General features: G+C 33.7%; 2 protein-coding genes and 1 long non-coding RNA gene across 3 annotated transcripts; 1 reads left to right on the top strand and 2 right to left on the bottom strand.

Annotated features, from left to right (window-relative positions):
• The first annotated feature begins 4291 nt into the window (after positions 1-4291).
• Positions 4292-9772, top strand: LOC129881469 (cation/H(+) antiporter 20-like). The gene is made up of 6 exons (XM_055955667.1): positions 4292-4540; positions 4998-5359; positions 5939-6602; positions 7544-8126; positions 8511-8754; positions 9289-9772. The coding sequence occupies exons 1-6, from the start codon at positions 4358-4360 to the stop codon at positions 9635-9637; spliced, it is 2385 nt and encodes a 794-aa protein (XP_055811642.1). The 5' UTR covers positions 4292-4357; the 3' UTR covers positions 9638-9772.
• Positions 9773-11232: 1460 nt separating this feature from the next.
• Positions 11233-11766, bottom strand: LOC129881983 (probable ADP-ribosylation factor GTPase-activating protein AGD6). The gene has a single exon (XM_055956092.1). The coding sequence runs from the start codon at positions 11764-11766 to the stop codon at positions 11233-11235; it is 534 nt and encodes a 177-aa protein (XP_055812067.1).
• Positions 11767-17430: 5664 nt separating this feature from the next.
• On the bottom strand, positions 17431-19876 carry LOC129881468 (uncharacterized). Its single transcript, XR_008765593.1, has 4 exons — positions 19759-19876; positions 19583-19664; positions 18918-18964; positions 17431-17830 (listed from the first exon to the last, which is right to left on the bottom strand). It is a non-coding gene; the product is annotated as an uncharacterized LOC129881468 (long non-coding RNA).
• Positions 19877-20799: the final 923 nt, after the last annotated feature.

Below are 20799 nucleotides of genomic sequence, written 5' to 3'. Positions count from 1 at the left end.
ACTATTATAAAGAACATAAAATATATATAACATAAACAACCTGATTTTAAAAAAATAACTTTACTATTATAATAAAATATTATTTTAAAATATGATCGATGTTTAATTTTTCTTATTCTTTACTGTTATTGTAATTTGCTAAATTTTTACGAGTGCTTCCAGAGAAAACATTGAAGATTGGCCAAGAGAAATAAAAGGGGTGATGCAATAATTGCTACGTTTGTTGAATATTAATTCATTTACGGTCGGTAAGAAATGACTGAATTAATTTTAGAATAAATTTATATTATATTTAATTAAAATAAAATTATAATATAATTTATTTCAAAATTAATCATTTTAAAATTATAATGTTATTTTTATTCTTCATTAAAAATGAGATAATAATTCTGAAATAAATAACGAGCCCTGATTAATTCAATGTCAAAGTGAGGTTATTCTTTATGTGATTATTGTTATTGGGATATGACGTTCGATGTTTTTCAGTATATATATAATGTATAATATTTCTTATAAAACTTAATAAAATATTCTGCAAGCTGTTAATTAACGAAAACGATATGAAAGAGTAATTAACTGTATGTACAACAGGTGTAACAATTAAATACCACTAAATATCCCATTGTAGTACATCACAATTGCATAAACATACTACACAACACCACAACAAATAGATTTATTGGACCATTCATTATTTAAGGATAATAATATAATTATCATTAATATTTAGCAGCAATAATAAATATAAATTTTATAATTAGCATTATATGTAAATGTCACTAAAGGTTTTATCGACTCTAGATGCGAAACATTATCTCAGTTACAACTAAATATTTTTGCCGCAACAAATATTACTGTTAAAAAATATAATTTATTATCATTAAATATCTATTTTATCATCATATAAAAATAACATATTCAATATAATTTCGCAAATAGTAAATCTGGCATAAACATTACTATTGTAGTAATAAATAATTAAGGGTGTGTTTGGTATGAATGAAAATATTTTTCAATTTTCTCATATTTGGTTGGCTTAAATATTTTGAAAAATGTTTTTCAAATCAACTTAGTTTCCTCAAATTCAAGGAAAATGACTTCCCTTAAACAAGTAAGGAAAACTTTTTTCCAAAATCATTTTGGAACCGCACACCTCAATTTTTCATCCTAACTTAAGTCTCGAGTATCAATTTTCAATGTTAATCCTAAATCCGACTCCTGATGCTCAATTCGAGACCCAACTCTCGACCTCGATCCGAGACTCAACTCGCGAATTTCAAATTGAGTCGAGGTCGGGGTTTGGTCTCTGGTCAAGGTCAGGTCTCAAGTCGAGTGTCGGGATAGAGATCGGGGTTGGGATCGGGTCGGGGTCAGGTCTCAAGTCGAGTGTCGGGATAGAGATCGGGGTTGGGATCGGGTCGGGGTCAGGTCTCGAATTGGGTTTTGGTGTAAGGTTCAAGTCTCGAGTTGAGGTCGTGGTTAGGTCTCGAATTGGGGTAAGGTTTCGAGTTGAGTATTGGGGTCGGATCTTGAGTCGGCGTCGGTGTTTGGGTCTCGAGTCGGATATCGGCGTTGGGTCTCAGATTGGGGTCAGGGTTGGATCAAGAAGTCGGGAAAAGGTCTCGAGTGTTGGCATTGGGTCTCGAGTCGGGTGTAGAGATCAGGGTAGGGTCTCAAATCGGTATCGGCGTCGGGTCTTGGGTGTCAGGAATGGGTCTCGAATCGAGGCCAGGTCTCAAGTCGGCTGTCGGAGTCGGGGTCAATTTTCAAGTTGATGTTTGGGCTAGTTTTTGGGTATCGACGTCAGGTTTTGAGTCAGATGTCAGAGTCGGGGTCGACATAGGGTCTCAAATCAACATCAGCGTTGGGTCTCGGGTGTTGGGGTCAGGTCTTGAATCGAATATTGAGGTCGAGTCTAGAGTCGAGTTTTAGGGTTGGGGTCGAGATCGGATCTTGGATTAGCGTCGATGTTTGGTTTTGAGCGTCAGTGTCGGATCTCGAGTCGGGTGTCACCGTCGAGGTCGGGGTCAAGTCCAGTGTCGGGTTTGGGTTTGGGTTGAATTTTGGGGTCGGGGTCAGGGTCAAGGTCAGATTTCGGGTTGGGGTCGGAGTTGGGGTCGTATCTCGGGTTAGGATCGGGGTCGGTGTTAGGGTGGGGTCTCGGATATCGGGGTCGGGGTCAGGGTTGGGTCTTGGGTCGAGTATTGATGTCGGGGTCTGGTCTCAAGTCAAATGTCAAGATTAGGGTCAGAGTCGGGGTCGAGATAAGGTCTCGAGTCGGGGTTGAATTTCGGATTGAGTATCGAGATCAATGTCGAGGTTGAGTGTCGGGGTTGGGGTCGGGATCAGATCTCGAGTCAAGTCTTGGAGGCCGGATTTTGATTCAAAAGTTGGATCCTGAATCAAATATTTGTGTCGGAGTTGGGTTGGGTCGGGGTCGGGTCTGAGGTCAAATTTTATAAAAGGTATTTCTAAAAAAATATTTTTCAATCATCAATCATACACTGGAGAATATTTTCCACTCACCAACCAAACATGAGAAAATAAGTTAGAAACCAACTTTTTTCCCAAGAAAACATTTTCTAGGAAAACATTTTCTATCTACCTCACATTTTAAGGAAGCGATCTTCTTTGATGGTACAAACTTATCTGGAATCTAAGAAGCAAAATAGAAATTTTTTTTCCAAATATTATCATCAATATATTTGATGTTGGGTCATTCGTAAATACCTTCCCTATTTATTGTGGGTTGATTATTATTCACGATTCAAATCGGAGTTATGATGGCACCTATTAATACTCATAAGTATGTAAGTCAACTCATAGCCCGAAACCATCGATAAGAAGCCTAAGGAGCGGAAGAGATAGAAAAGAGCATTATAAAGCATTTCAAGAAGGAACATCGAAAGTAAGGAACATTATATATCTTAACACAGCCTTCGAATGAGGAAAAAGTACAAGATCCCACCTAAAAATTGGTCGATGCTAGTACAAAGCTACTTCAAAAGACGAGTACAGACTAGACATATACAACAAATATACAACCTGTCTCGATATACAAAAGACTAGCCAAAATGTACAGAAAAGATGAGTCAACCACGGACGCCAAATAAGCTCACCCTCAATCGTCGAATCACCAGCTACAACAGCACAAAAGGTCAACAGGGCCGACTAGCGCTCGCATCTGCATCGGGAAAAAAAATACAGAGTACAACATAAGTACCAAAACAATAGGTACTCAGTAGACATCATAGGCCGATCGAGCTGCGATTACAATAACAAGATAATAAACGAGAATAACATAACTAGGCATGCATCAAAATACAATTGCTATAGTAATTAATGAAAGCGATAATACTATTTAAACTTAACTGGACCTCCATAAATTCAGAAGGCACATACAAAGGCACAATAACGATCAAGCATACAAACATAAACTCGATCGAATCCCCATAAATTCGACGAGTACATTCAAAGGCTACACTATAAGGTACAAATGCGAAATGAACACCAACACTCCGAATCTAATGTCTCCCAGAACCTTACATCAAAATATATAGCTAATCCTTTCCCGAATCTTACAATAATACAGTAGTAATTTATCTTATGAAGTATTTAAGCCGCGACTAAAAGAATGTTTTACAAAGAGCCCACACAAAACTTCCTTAATAAATAATAACTAGTCATTTTAATCCTTAAATTATTATTATTTATATAATGACTCATGTGACAATGATATACCACTAAATATATATTTCACTTGTACAAACAACCCACTCAATGGAAATAATATTAGATTCTTCTCCAATTGTCGAGGGTTAATTTGGATACATTCTCTGATCACGTGCGGATTCAAGATTTAAATTCTATAAATTTAGTATTTAAATTTTTAATATTGAACCTATTATGTTTTAAAATTACGAATTTGAACTTAATTACAATGTTAATAAATTTTTCTACATAAATTTATACATTGCATAAAAGAATTGAATTCATGAACCCAGTGCTACGCCGCCACGTGTAGTAACAATTAACAAGTACGCAATCAAACACACTTCATCGAAAAATTATATTATGTATATAAAAAAAGTTATACAATGTATATAGATCAAAAAATATTTTTATATTTATATATATATATATATATATATTAAATCTTGAAGACCGTTAACAAAATTTCTGATTTCGTCACTGCAATACTATAAGAGTGCATCGGTCCTTTCTCTCCTCTATATATACCCCTAACAATAGCCTTTAGTTTCAATAACCAAAAACTTGAACTTAGGAAGATATACCTTGTGTGCTATAGTTATAAGGTTGTAACTTTTGAAGAACTAATTCCCATTATTAATATATTATGGGTTTTAATGTAACTAATTCCGTAAAAACATCATCAGATGGAGTATGGCAAGGAGAAAATACTTTGCACTATGCTTTCCCGTTGTTAATTATTCAAACAACATTAGTTGTGTTCCTCAGTCGACTACTTGGTTTCCTTCTCAAGCCCCTCCGTCAACCTAATGTCGTTGCGGAAATCAGTGTAAGTTTTGTGCACTATCAGTATATTCTTTCATTTTATTTTAAAGAATGTTACACTATGGTCCCTCATCATTTGTGTAATCGAGCATTTTCACAATCATCCCTCATCCGTTGTGAAAACGGGCTTCATAACGAATTTTGATAAGTCTATTTTCACACACACGATATTCTTCATTAAAAGATGAAGGTATATTTCGCTTTGTGCTCACCGCATGGATATATATGCGAAAAGTCACTAAAATTTAATAATTATTACGTCATGTAGGCCAATATACAATATTATATCTGAGGCAAAAGTATTATACATAATGTGTCAACCTTGTATAAAAATGTATAATCGTATATAAAAGGTCCTTAATTATACATAAATATTATAAAATAGTTATATTGGCCTACGTGACGTAAATATTTTCTCCAGTAGACATAGAACATAATTGTTCCTTTTTTGTATTTTTCAGGCAGGTATTATGCTTGGACCATCAGCATTTGGGAGGAACAAAACATTCACACATTGGATTTTTCCATCGTGGAGTACACCAATTCTTGAATGTGTAGCAAGCATAGGCCTCTTATTTTTCTTATTCCTTGTTGGCCTTGAATTGGACTTAAACACCATACTTAAAAGTGGAAAAAAAGCTGTTGGAATAGCATTTGCTGGAATTTCATTGCCTTTTCTCTTTAGTATTGGAGTTGCTTTTGTTCTAAGAAAAGTAATCAAAGGGATTGATAGTGTTGGATATGGAGAATTTTTCTTGTTCATTGGTGTTTCACTTTCAATCACTGCCTTTCCTGTTCTTGCTCGAATCCTTGCTGAATTAAGGTTTGTTCAATTATGCAATCATTTCATCTGAAAGCTCAAGTTGTTAGAGTCAACCTAGATCTATGTCCAAAAAAGATGTCACATATATGTTGTAGCGGAGACATCGTGTCAAGTGACGCCCCCTTTACTGAAAAATTATATTGTGTAGATATGCAATTTTTTAAATTTATTTATGTACATATATTATATGTTTAATCCCTTGATTTTTTTTCTAGTGTGGTTTAGTTTATATTTTAATTTCCCTTAGTGAAAATTCTAGTTAATTACATTGATCATATCATATATACTCGAAACTCTTACATGATTAATTAGGTTTGGAGGGGAAAATTGGGAACCCTAATTTCAAAAACTCGTGGAGGATATAGTTATATTACTATATCTGAATTTCCCTTTATTCATATGATATTGTCACAACATTTATTCTTTCGTTCACTTCTTTAATTTGAATATCGATACAAAAAAAATTGTGTACGTTATGTGATACCATACTGAATTATGTGACTGTTTCAGCTAAAAGTTTAAACTGCTAGCTAGAAAGTTCACGTCATTATAACTTTTAATTATATCATGTCTCGACAGGTTGCTTACTACACAAATTGGTGAAATGGCTATGGCAGCAGCTGCATTTAATGATGTTGCTGCATGGATTTTACTTGCTCTTGCAGTTGCTCTAGCAGGAGGAGGAGGAGTTCATCATAGTCCTTTAATTTCCCTATGGGTTCTTCTATCTGGATTTGGATTTGTGGTTTTTATGTTCCTAATTATAAGGCCAATTATAATTTGGGTGGCACAAAAATCATCAAGCGGGAACAACAATATTGTTGAGGAAAGTTACATATGTTTGACTCTAGCTGGAGTAATGTTGTTTGGTTTTATGACTGATTTTATTGGTATACATGCAATATTTGGAGCATTTATTTTTGGATTAATTATTCCAAAAAATGGGGATTTTTCAGAGAGATTAATTTTGAGGATTGAAGATTTTGTATCTGGATTATTATTACCACTTTATTTTGCATCAAGTGGTATTAAGACTGATATTTCACAAATTCATAGTGATAGGGCTTGGGGACTTGTGGTTCTTGTTGTGTCCACAGCTTGTGCAGGGAAAGTTTTGGGTACATTTATAGTGGGAATAATGTTGTGTGCTATGCCAATGAGGGAAGCTTTGGCACTTGGATTTTTGATGAACACAAAAGGGTTGGTGGAGCTAATTGTTCTAAATATTGGCAAAGAGAAAAAGGTTAGTCTTGTATCTATTCTTCTATTTCATTTTATATGATAGTGTTTCATTAGATATAGAATTATATAAGAAAAAAAAATACTCTTAAACTACGATTTTAAACATGTCATGACTTTTCTATGGCGATAAAACAAATTTCACAAGTGACATCTCTCCCCTCCGCACCTGAAACAAATCCCCACTCCTTATAGCTCCCACTTTCACCATCCCGATAAATTCTTATCCTTACCCGAATTTCATAGTGTTTATCTAGATTATATATAAAATAATTTTGAAAATATATTTTTCTGCTTGCTTACTATATATAAGAAAATAATTTATTTTTCATAAAAATATTTTCCTTCGTACCAAACACACTCTAAGAGAGAGAAGTTTAGAGTGGCAATTGAATGATCACTACTCATTGTTCATTTATAGGTGATTTAATTGGAAATAATTTCCACTAACTTATTTAGTTATAGGATATCAGGAAAGGATATAAAGTTGAAAGATGCTTAACCTAGATAGAATATATTTTGACTACTAAACCTAGCTAGAATAATCACTACTCATTTAAAAATAATTGATTTTGATTAGAATAACTTTTTTATCAAACACATTTAATCTTTAATTAATTTATATATATATATATGCACTTTTGATTTTTGACTATGAATCTTCACAAATTTAACAAATATTCATCAAGTGCTAAACCATTCAATTATTGATGTATATATGATATATTTTTAATGATATATCAGAATGTGATTTAATTTCACCTATGTAAGCATTTATACTTTTAAGACATGATTAAATACTTAAATTGATTTTTATTTGCATGTTCTTTGATTCGATGTCTAATCCTTTTTTTTTCTTGACACAACAAAGTCATCATTTCTTTCATTAATTAATATATTGACAAACATATACTACTACTAATTTTTATTTATACCAACCATTAGGTTTTGGACGATCAGACGTTTGCAATATTGGTGATCATGGCACTTTTTACAACCTTCATCACAACTCCTATAGTAATGGCTATTCATAAATCATCATCAACACAAGAGCCTCAACTCGAAAAAACACAAAAAAATACCAAAAAACAAAACAATCTCCGAATCCTAGCAATCCTACGTGACCCGAGGGACGCACGTGCACTCATAAACCTCGTCGAGTCACTAAGGTCTGACAAAAATAATAATAACTATGCCTCAATCACCAAACTCTATGTGATGCGACTTGTGGAATTCACCGACCGACTCTCATCCATATCGATGGTTCGACGTGCTCGAAAGAACGGTTTCCCTTTCATCGGCCGAGTACTTTGCCGGGACGATGCGATAGATCAAGTGGGTGCGGAGTTCATGGCATATAGCGTGCTAGGACGAGTTATGGTCCGACCCACAATGGCAATCTCGGGTTTACCGAATTTGCATGAGGATATTATTCATGTTGCGGAGAAAAAACAAGTTGAATTGATTATTTTGCCATTTGATAAATATTGGCAAATGGAAGGGGACGAAGAAGTGGAGATTCATGCCGGTAAGATTGTCAGGGTATCAAATTAGTTGGTTGAATTAAATTTGAGCAAGTTAAAAGCTAGACAAACTAACAAATGAATTTGGTCCAATCAAACAATATATATAATGTCACTTAAATTGGGGCTGGAGGACTAATATATAAAAGTTCTTTTTTTCTGTTATTAATCATGATTACATTAAACAGATAAAACAATTTAAAAAAACTTTTAAAACTTTTTATGTTTTGATAAGTTAATTGTATGGTCAATTGTAGGGTAGATATGCCGCACACCTAAATTGGCTCGAACATTAGATGACTAGTTAGACTATGCCAAAAATGACACTAGTTGATAAATATATGTTCAAATAAATTTTCATGCGCTAAATTTGACATCCTGATATGCAGGGCACGGATGGAGAATGGCGAATGAGAGAGTTATGAGTCAAGCGCGGTGCTCGGTGGCAGTGGTGGTTGATCGTGGACTACAATTGGTTAATAATGGGATGAGAATTTGCATTGTGTTTTTTGGTGGAGCTGATTGTCGTAAAGCTTTGGAAATTGGTAGCAAAATGGTTGAACATCCTGCTATTAGGGTTACATTAGTAAGATTCATTTATCATGGAAGTACGAATTTTGATGAAGTTGAAAGGTAAAATTAACCCTTCTATATATGCATTTGTTTATTGGAGTTGGATAACGTCAATTTCCTGCCTATGTCAAGGCTCACGAGAGGTTTGGGGTGGTCCAGGTCAGAGTCATCAAAAGTAAAGTTGTGATTATGCTATCAACTATAGCTTTTGGCATGAAAGCGCTTGATCCAAACAATTGAATTCTGGATAAATTATTTTTTACATATTAGGTGAATTTTTTTAATTAAAAATATAGGATTCGGAACAAAGCTATTGGGCTCGGCCGAATGCATAATTCTAGTGTCTTTGCCTCTGATCACAAGCTAAACTACAATGATAGTATATAAATACTTATACTCATTATATATATAACTTAGATCCTTAGCTTGTCTTTTAATTTGTGCATTAGTTCTCTAAGAGTTTAATTAATACATGAATGTTTAGCAGGTAAAATGTCTTATTATTTTTCTAAGTTATTACGAATTGATCTCACTTAGTAGTACATCTAAATTATTTGTCTAAATTGTATTATGTGTTTTCATTGTTCCAAACAGGACTTTGGATGATTCTACTGTTGCAGAATTCATGATGAAGTGGGATAAACAAATTCTATATGCTGAGAAAGAAGAAAATAATTATAATTTGGTGAATGAAGTGTTGGCAATTGGAAAAAGTGGAGAATTTGAACTTATGATAGTAGGGAATAACAAAAGTAAGTTCACACAAGGCATAATGGCAAAACCATTTGATGAGCAGAATAATTCAGAATTGGGACCATTGGCTAATTTATTGGCTTCATCAGGCAAAGGGATAAAAAGTTCTGTTCTAGTGATTCAACAACAAGAAGAAGCTAATTTTGGGAACTCAAAACTGGCTAGCTTTATTGATGAGAATATTGTGTGACTTCATTTAATATAATAAAGGTATTATCAAATTAGTGTTAGTTGTCGTTTGAGGGTCCTCTCTACCTCACAAAGGTAGGAGTGAGGTCTGCATATATTGTACACATGACTATCTTTCAGACTCGACTATATTGGATATGTTGTTGTCGCGGTAGTGTTAGTTTTAGCCGTTGAATTTGAATAGTAGTTAATTTTACATTGATGTGTCTTGTTTGTAGGTGTAGAATGAATAAATATATTAAAAGTTTGTGATTATCTCATCTAAAAAATTAAGTTATGTTTTTCAACATGTCTCTTTACGCACGCTAACTTCCTCTTCTTCATGGGTCACATATATGTATCAAGACCTATGTGATTCCTAATGAAACAGGTAATAAAACCACCTTTGTCACCAACTATCATTGTAGTATTTGTATTTGTACTATTAATAAACACAAGAATGAAAACAAAAAATGTAAAAAATCTAAGAATTAATGGTACTGTTCACATATATATACCTATATGTCCCTGCCACTATTCTAGTACATACCACTCATTATTCATAGGAAATCTAAGCTCCTAGTGGTAGGGAGAAAGGCAAAAGACTATCACAAAAACCTATTTAGTGCTCCATGCTTGTGAACCAGGAGGGGGCAGTGGGTAGCAGAAATAGAGTTTCCAACAGTTGACCAATAGAGCTCGATCGATTGAGACAAGGGCAGATGTGAACAATGGAAGGGATCTAATTTGAATAAGGAAGTTATTTGTGGACTGATTTTGATGCTTTACCAGAAAACAAGAGACACTAGACATATATCATTTAATGAATTTAGTCCAATTGCCAATTCGCTGCACCTACCTATCTTGAATCACCCAGGAATGTTCACTTGCTTTCAGAAATTTCCTAAAGTGTATATCCTATCTTCAATCATCCAAAAATGTTCACTTAGCCACCTTACAATGATGCCTTTCCACTTTCACAGAGCCATCTACCAATGATGCCTTTTCACTTTCCGACAGTTCCTAAAGCGTAAGCGATGCAACAACTTGATTCATATGTCATCAAGAATCCTCGACGACAACTTGATTCGTCGGTCATCAAGAATCCTCACCATAAGGGTGAACTCAATTGTTTTAACAGCCAAAAAAAATCCCTTTTGTGACAAGTGAAGGCACAGAGTGACATAGATGGGTACAGAAGCCTAAGCACATCAAAACCTGTAACATACAATTCATGAGCCAGACGAAGAAGCCAATACCATTTATCCAAGATCTCTCATGTCCATATGCAACACAGAAATCAGACATAATAAGCAAAAATCTCCAATATATAGGACAGAAACAGGAACAAAATAGACAATGCAAAAATGGTCTTTACAAATCCAAATGTAACTTAAACGTTTTTTTTGCCCCGAATAATGGTCCTCAACAAGAGTCTGATTCTGCTTGCTTTTGGCTTTCTTCTTTTACAGGAGGAGCAATTAACCCAACCTGCTGTCAATGGTACAAATATCAACTATATTCAGACACACAATTCCTTTTATCCAATAAGACACGGAGAAAATTGAATCTGGGAAGGCAAAAAATTACTAAGGGGAGTTGCAACATGTACTGCCGTCAGAGGAAACCTCCATCGGTCCATTTGGAATCTATATTTCCAGCATGAACAGCAGCATGTTTATTGTTGGATGCACTCTGGTAGTGATTATCAAATCCATCATCCCATCCAGCCCAGTCATCGTTCTTGTTGTTGGATGCTGCTGCCCCCTTTGTAGGATTTACTTTGCTCTTGTCTTCGTTGTCCCAATCATCCCACGACCCAGAGCTGACAAAATTAGTGTTCCTTCCAGAGGATTGGGCTCCTCCAGAAGCATTCCATCCTTTAGAATCCTGATTAAAGTCCTGATAATAGCCATTCTTTTCGCTTTCACCTCGTTGCCAGCTATCGTTCTTCCAGGCTGGACTTTCCTTGGTATATTCCTCTACCTTCTGTGAAGCCATGGCCAAGACTCCTTTCATGATACCCCAACTCTTTTGTCCAATCTCACTTGTGTTTGCCGTGACAACATTGACCGTTTCATTGACCGTGGTATCATATCCACCTTCTTTCACCTGTAAGAATAGGATTGGCACACGCATCTCAACGGTCATTTAACTACACTGCTCTTTTTTTCTAAACAACATACCAGAGATGAAATGTAGACTATATGATTGATAAAAAATGAAAAAGAGCAAATACAAATAAATAAAACTGAAGAGCAGGCTTCTAGCAAGCACGTAAATAACTTCAGAGAGAGATAATTCCAGCTCAGATGGAAAAAAGCCAATTGATGCATTCAACAGCAATTCTCATACCTATGGAATACACAGGAAACTTTATAGACTCCAACGCATAGAGAAGGGACTTATATACCAAATAATATATCTCTGGCAGAATAGAAGTTAACTATGGTTCAACTAAAACACATGATAAATATATAATTATTTCTCCAAAATAGAATTTAGATCTAAACCTAATTTTTCTTCAAAATAATGAACTGAATTGTAAAGACCCGTTAGGTCATTTTGATGATTAATTAGTTGCAGATAATTTTAGATAAATTAAAAAAATTGGACTATTTTATAACTATGAAACTGACTTAGTATTGATGTGGTAATTTGATTGTGGATGGATATTGTTTTTTGTTTTTATCAATGCACTACTAATGTACCACTTCGTTATTAATATAGTTATGTTGGGTGTGAAGGGAGAAAACAATGTTGTTGTGATATTTGACCAAAGGAAACCTAAGATTAAGGTGGTTATCATGGGGTAATGATGGTTCAAATCATTAGGGTTAATGCATTTATGAGTTGCAGTGGATTAAGTCTGCACTTTATCAAGCAGTTAGGGTAATTCGTCCCCAATTTGAAGTTTTGCTCATTGCTATTATTTTACAATTTAAGTTTTGTTATTAAGATAGATAATTAAATATTAGATGTATTGTATTATATGAATATTATTAGGTTTATGATATTTGGAGAAATATCATACTTGATAAATTAAGTGGCATAAGATTGAAAATGTGATTATTGATTTGAGTGAGACTTTGGGTCTAGGCTAGACATATAGTAATATATGTGATGTTAGTTTTGAAATTTTATTTTGATTATTTATTTGATTAGATTGTGGTGTTTTGGATATTATTCGAAAAGGGAAGACTCAAGTTTCGGAGTGATTATCTGATTATTTAAGGCAAGTGAACTTCTAATCCTCTGTTTAAGCTTGTAGATACTAGTATTTTCTTCCTGTGTGCGTTGGAGAGTAATAGTTACTGGATTGGGTTATTGACTGTGTATTTAACCTTTAAAAATGGAAACGAAGGGTATATAATGGCAACCTAAAGATGTGTTTTGGTGTGATCTATGTGATGAGATTATTGACTTATCTTGTACATATGAAATAACTATTTTGTTATGAGATGTGAAAATTATTGTTAGTATCATGCTATTATCATGAATTATATGAAGATGAATTGATCGCATTGGTTCTGATGTACTATTCTGAGAATGAAAATGATATGAAACAAAAAGGAGTCGGTCCACATGCTCTGTGGCAGGTATTATGAAATAAAAAGGAGTCGGTCCATATAAATTGGGATAGAGTGAGTACTTTATTTCAATTTTATTTCCATCCTTTGAATCAACTGCATGCATGTTATTTTAAAATACAACCAATAACAAAAGAAGTAAGGAAATTGTTTTATGTATTAAACTGGTTAGTATAATTAAAAAAAATTAGTTTCAATAGAAAATTGAACTAATTATTACAAAAAAAAAAGTGTGCATGATAACATTCAATGACTTTTTCAAAGATCATGGATTACAATAAAAGCACAAAAACAAAAGTAACATCATACACAAGAGGAAGGAGAAAGGAAGAAAATAATATAAAGCACTTACATGGAAGAAAGTAAACAAATTAAAAGAATCAGAAAGGAAGAATTATTTTATTTGTTGCAAAAGAGGATAGGAAAAGAAAGAACAAAGAGGGAAGAAAGTAATTAGGAGATGAATCAGTGGAAGAAAAATAGGTGGGTTAGTAACCATAGCTTTTTGTTTTTTATTAGTATTGTACGAAGTGGTGGAATAGTTAAAGAAGGGACGTTTTAGGATAAATTTAATTATTTTAACTATGAAAAATGGCAAAATTCTGATATAAAAAGATAAATGTAATTTTTATTTTGTGAGTGCGCCATATCAATCAGGTCTAAAATCTTCTTTTATATATATATATATATATATATATATATATATATATATATATATATATATATAAAAGATAGTCGATTTGATTTTTTAAACAAATTGGTTATTTTTTCTCGTAAAATAAACACCAACCCAAATTTTAAAAATATTAATTCTTATCTTCAATTTGATTTAATTTTTAGATTTTTCATGAACACCCCTATATGGATCCTAGGATTTCCTTTTTTTCAGATATAAAAAGATTCAAAAGTATCACATAAAGAGTTATTAACATCAAATAGACCACTCTATCTATGGCTTCCCTCAAGTTTGCTATTTTTATATTATTTATTTTTTGTGTGTAGAAGAAAATAAAGAATTTGTGTTTAGTGTAGCATCCACTACTTTATGTTCAACAAAAAACAAGTACAAATTTTAAATCCATGTGTGATGTTTTCAACAATTTTAATTATTATAGTGAAAGAGGTACAATCCACTATGGTCCTCAAATAAATAAATAATGTTTTAAAACAAAGTTTTATTTTTAGTTGTCGTTATTTGGCAAATTTCATCCATATAGATTTGAGCATGTTCAATCATTCCTTGCTTACGACCTTCCACTAACAAATTTAGTTGTCGTTATTTGGCAAAATTTTCCCTTGCTTGGATTTTCTAACAGAAATATAAGAGGATTAATGCATAATCAACATATCTTATCAAGGGTTACGCATATTATTTTTGTCCCAATTCATGTGAAAAGATTTGAAGCTTAAGGTTCGAAATACTTAATTTTCAAAGTAAATTTGAGCTATAATTTTTAATTTTATAAAAACTAAAAAAACCACCTATACATATCAAATTACCAACAATCACCATCACTAGTTATTATATATAATGATCACTGTCAATTATTATTATCATACAACTATCAACCAATATCGTCAATCACACTCATCACATCACCAATTACCGCTATTAATCAACACTACCATAGTTTATTATTATCACTCACTATAGCTATTAGATGCCACCACTAATTGCTATCATAAATCACCAATATTTATAATTATTGTCAGTCACCATCACTATTAACTACTACTTATATTATGTATATCAGATTCAGAAGTAAATTTAGGCTAAATTTTTTTAATTTTTTTAACTTAAAAAAACTACCTATACATATCAAATTATCAATAATCACCATCACTAGTTGTTATATAGAATGATCACCATCAATTATCATTATCATACAACTATCACCCAATATCGTCAACCACACTCACCACATCGTCAATTACCGTTGTTAATCAACACCACAATAGTTTATTATTGTCACCCACCATAGCCTATTAGATGCCACCACTAATTGCTACCATAAATCACCAACATTCACAACTATCATCAGCATTATTAGCTACTACTTATAATATGTATATTTAGATTCAGAAGTTTTAATATTAATAAAAATAATTGACTCCTTAAGTTTTCCCATTGGTTAAAATATTTGTTAAGTTAATTAAATCTAAACTTTAAAAATTTAATAGATAATACAAGTATACATCAATCACCTAATACGAACTTAAGAAAATAAATAGAGATTGTAATGTGGGGAATACTTTCCAACATGTTTGTCTTTTATAACCTCTTTCTTTTACATTAAATCGAATTTAAAAAGAAAAACAGAGAACATACAAGAATACGTTGATTTAATTTGAATTTTTTGTAGGTGAGTTTGCACCCAAAAGGTTCTCTATTAAAAATGGATCAAAATTGAGGATTAAAATTGACGGTTAAAATTATTAGTTTTAAAGAAAAATTAACATCATATTGATGGATTGTACATTGTTGTGCGTGAAATCAATGGAAAATGTCAGTTAAAATAGAGAGACAACTGTACCTAAAATCGAAGGACACACAAGATTAATTTTTTAGAAATATATATAAAAATTTAGCAACTGGAATCAAACTTAGGTATATTATATCACTTTGGACAATCCTAGTACTCAAGCACACCTGCCCTTTAATGAAGTATTTCGATCGTTTTTATTTATATTGTTCAACCGCAATTTTGCACTTCAAAAGTCGATCTTGTCCGTCGACTTTTGTAAAAAAAAAGGATCTATGTTGATTTTCTTTTAAAATAATTTTTTAAAAAATATATAATTTTGTGTGAAAAAATCGATGTTCGTCCGTCGATTTTCCACTAATTTAAAAAAAAATTGACGAACAAGATTGATTTTCTCTTGATCTTTTGGACAGATTCTATCCGTCGATTTTTGCATTATTTTTGGTAGTGAATAGTCTGTTTTGCCTAAATCATAATATATAGTAAAAAAAATTTATAATTGTCTAGATTATTATTTTCTTGTTATAATTAAATATTGTTATAGAGAATATATAATATAACGACATAACACAAAAAATCAGTTTAAAAAAAATTTAACCGCTATAATAAAATATTATTATAAAATATGATTATTGTAGAAAACAATGGCAGATCATTTTCACTCAGAGGTTGAATTTCTTGAAACTATTTGATTTTTCTGAGATTAAATCAACCAGTTCAACACTTTATTTATTTATTTATATATATATATATATATATATATATATATAATAGTGAAAGATTAGGCAAGGCTAGTAGCTGTTCACCAAATTAAATGAAAACAAATAATAGAATCTAAAAACATATTGCTCATAGTGAAATTCAAACCTATAACGACCTGTCTCCGTCGTTAGGAATAGGCCAATGGGAAAGGATTTCGAGCCAGAAAACTTCGGGTAGTAACTTCGGAAAAATTTAGCATATGCCAAACTTGAACAAATTTTGAGTCAGGTGAAGTCTAGGGTGATCATTTGAATGATGGGAGATCAAATTTGTGATTTAATTGGATAAGCCGATAGCCAAGATGATACAGAATATTTACGGCTTCGCGAATCGCATTCGGGCGAGTAAAACTCACGGAATCGAAGTTGGCGTGAAGGGTATATTTTAATACATCATTGAAAAGGAATGTTGTTAATACATCCTTGAAAAGGGATGTTGTGAAATGGGGGCTTGGAGCACAAACTCCGAGCTCACTGTTTTCGCATTCCATTCATTGTCTTTCTCCTCGGTTACTTTGAACTACCAAGCCACATATCCCGCCAGAGTGGGATAGTCAACCTCAGAAATGGTATTTTTCTGCAAAATCAATTTCTAAGATTTCAAGAGGTGACCTAGGATGAATTCTATCAATTTTTCACGGATTTTCACGCTTAAGGTAAGGATTTTACTCCCTAAATTCATCATTTTATTCATAGAACCTAGAAATTATGGTTGGTAATCATTGAGGGAGGGTTTGAACTGAAAACTAATGGTGGAAAATAGCCCTAGGTGGGGTTAAGATCATGGGTTTATACTAGGGTGTGAATTGTGTTATGTTTCGTGATAGTTAGGTCATTTTGTTGATCATTTATATATATTTATTGTTTTCCAGACCAAGAACAAGAGGAACGAACCTGGAAAGGAAAAGTTCTTGCATTGTAAGGTTGTGGAAGCGTGAATTTAAGGTAGGTGATAGTCTAGTTTCCCGTATGTGTTACATATACTTGTTAATGTCACGACCCAACTCCGTAGGCCATGGCTGGTGCCCGAGTTGGGCACCCATACGTACCCTTAGCCCCACTTAGTACATTAATCGAATAAACATAGGTAATCATTAGAAGGGATCTCTAAACAGATATAATGCACGAGAGCCTATAGGCCATCACGAAACACAAAAAACCCCAAAACATATATACAAAACCCACATCTCATGTCTACAGACCTCTACGGAATGATATCCTAGTCATATGACGGGACAGGGCCCCGCCGTACCCCTGAACAACGTATATATATATACAACAGAAAGTGTCAGTACCAAAATAGGGCTCCGGACAAAGGAGCACTGTCGACCAACATGGTGGATGTCTTAAGCGAGCGGATCAGCAAACCAATCGTCTGTACCTGCGGGCATGTAACGCAACCCCCGAAGAAAGGGGGTTAGTACAGAAAATATACCGAGTATGTAGAGCATAAACTGTAATAAGTAAAGTTATTTCCAGAGCAGAAAGTGCAAAAATGAGCAAAATATCCAGAAATATCAAATGCTTATCAAATCACATATAATGGGTTGTAATAAGTAAAGTGATTACCGCAATGGAATGTACAAAACTGAGCAAAATGTCCGGAGATATCAAATGCTGATCAAAACCTCAGATAATGTATCCAGAAAAACATATGTCATATTCGGCCCCATTATGGGACTCGGTGAACAAATGTGGTCGCCCTCCTGTCATTGGCGCTACAGCACAGCATAACACCAGAATAGGGAATATCTCCGTAACAAATCATATCATATCATATCAGATGGTCATATCAAATCATATCATATCATATCAAAAACATATATGTACATGGCACAGCATAACTCCGTGGCATAACATACACCACCCCATGTACATGTCATACCTGCCCCCTCACGTCGGGACACGGCGAATAATGCAGAAAAGTATGCACGATAACATATTCTGGCCCAGGCTCAGTGAAGGAAGCATTGAGGCATCCACGAGTGGAGTAGTGAGAAACTATATGCAATTTAAATCATATTTAAGACTCAATGGAATAATCAGAATGAGCTATCATTTAAAAATCGAGACGAGACTCATGTCAAGTACCTTTCGAAAGTTACCCTGGATTATATCAGAATAAATCTTCTGGAATCATATAGACGTATCGAAGCATAATAAAATACCTTTTGAAAATCAAGAAATTGGCCATCCTAATGGCTCTAGGAATAGGAACCTCTTTGAAATTATATAAAAGTCATATTTTTGTTTCATAAATACCATACCAAAACAAAGATTAGCTTTACATACTTATGTCAAAACATGAAAATCGAAAGAATATGCTTTACATACTTATGTCAAAAACATGCCAAAAGAAAGAAAGATTTTACATACTTATAACAAATACATGCCAAAAGAAAGAAAGGTTCGCTTTACGTACTTATGACAAAGACATGCCAAAAGAAAGAAAGGTTCACTTTACGTACCTCTTACGGATTACTCTTAACTATGCTCGCCTCGTCGTCTCTTGAACCTATTTAACATGAAATTAATACTAAGGTTAATAAACTTTCACTTTCCAATTTCCAACTCTACACCCAAGTAACCATAGGAATCATTTCCTTATCTATGTCTCTCGACTAGTTTATTACTAGCTCCGAATCTACCGAAAATCGGGCAGCATCTCCCCTGTAACTTGAACATCCCCGAGTTATCAACTCGGCCACCATGTCAAAAACCATACCAACAACAACATCCAGCAGCATGTATACAAGTAAATCACTTCAACTTTACACAATACAAGCTCTATACAACTCATTCCAAACTACGGTACCAAAATAGAGTTTTTAACCTTTATTTCGTAAAATATGTAGTCATACCAAACGGAGGGTTGTGTGGCTGCAACCAGCAGCACACACATCCATTTTTGAGTACTTTACAGCCCTGCTACACGCAATTAAACCAACACCAAACTGCAGCACCACAACAACAACACACTACGCGACTTCGATTTAACTACTACGACTTCCATTTAGTTTGTTTCCAACGTCAAACATCCTTATACATTTTTTTCCACTTCCAGCATATTTTAAGACATGTAATATACTTCATAACATCATCATAAAGTCCAGTTCAAAACAGAAAACTTTACCTTTCCCGAAATTCGCCAAAACTTGCCTCGGAATTTCCTTTAGCGCAGCTGAAACTTAGGAACTGTTTGGTAACGTTTTGGGCTGCCTCAAACCATAAAATTTCATTAATAACATCTTCATAACATCATGGTATAGCTCATATAATTAATTCTTGGAACGGAATCGGAGAACTTACCTTTTTCTCCTCCCAAAATCGTAGCTCTTTCCTTCTTTCTACCTTAATTTCTTTTCTCTTCTCTTCTTTCTTTCTCATGTAATTTCGTTTTGTTAGTCTTGAATTTTCTAGATAGGTGTGGAAATTAATGAGTAATAAGACTCATATATATATATATATATACTACTTTAGGGGTGACACATGTCATCCCCTAAGTGGTGACACGTGTCAAGCCCTAAGTGGCGACAAATGTCAAGATCTAAGTGGTGACACATGTCAAGGTTTCATTGGTCCAACACACCCCTTTTCTCCAATCATGGGCTGCCATGTGGCATGTGGGGCCCACATGAGTCTTCTTGAAGACTTTGTGAAATTCTCATTTTACCCCTAGCCTTCCACAATATTACCATAGGCCACTTTGCGAATTTTCTTTTTTGCCCTTTGCCTTTTCCAATATTTCCACACTATTAATGATCATAAATAATATTCATATCCAACTTGTATATTAAATAAATAAATTTTGGAAGATTGTCATTCCCTTAACTTCCCACAACTACCTTAAAACATCCAACCGTATAAAATATGGGATATAACATCCTCCATGAGAAATTCCAATTTTTTTGCCACTCACCTTTTCTAATATTTTCAAATTGAAATTCCAATTAATTATAAGAATTTTGTATCCAACAAGATCAAACATAACCTTGCCCTTGACTTGTTACCGTTGTCTCCGAAATATCCTAATGTGTAAAATATGGGTTATAACATTCTTCCCCCCTTTTGAACATTCGTCCTCGGATGTTAAACTACCCTCATGTGGTGCCTTCATACTTTGGGTGGGTTCCTCTTGTTGTTGTCCTTTTTAAGTATGCCTATTACCTATCCCTTCTTTCATATTTTTTAAGCTGCTGGGAAGCGTACGCTATAACTTGGCCGTGCTGCATCAAGACACAACCTATTCCCACACCCGAAGCATCACAATAAATAACATACCCATATGGTATATCTGGAAGAGTTAGAGCTGGAGTTGTAGTCAAATTCTCTTTCAATAACTTAAAGGTT

This window comes from Solanum dulcamara, chromosome 3 (genome assembly GCF_947179165.1).
Source record: "Solanum dulcamara chromosome 3, daSolDulc1.2, whole genome shotgun sequence".
Taxonomy (NCBI): domain Eukaryota; kingdom Viridiplantae; phylum Streptophyta; class Magnoliopsida; order Solanales; family Solanaceae; genus Solanum; species Solanum dulcamara.
Note: the sequence above shows the minus strand (reverse complement) of the source record. Positions and strands in the feature narration are given on the sequence as shown.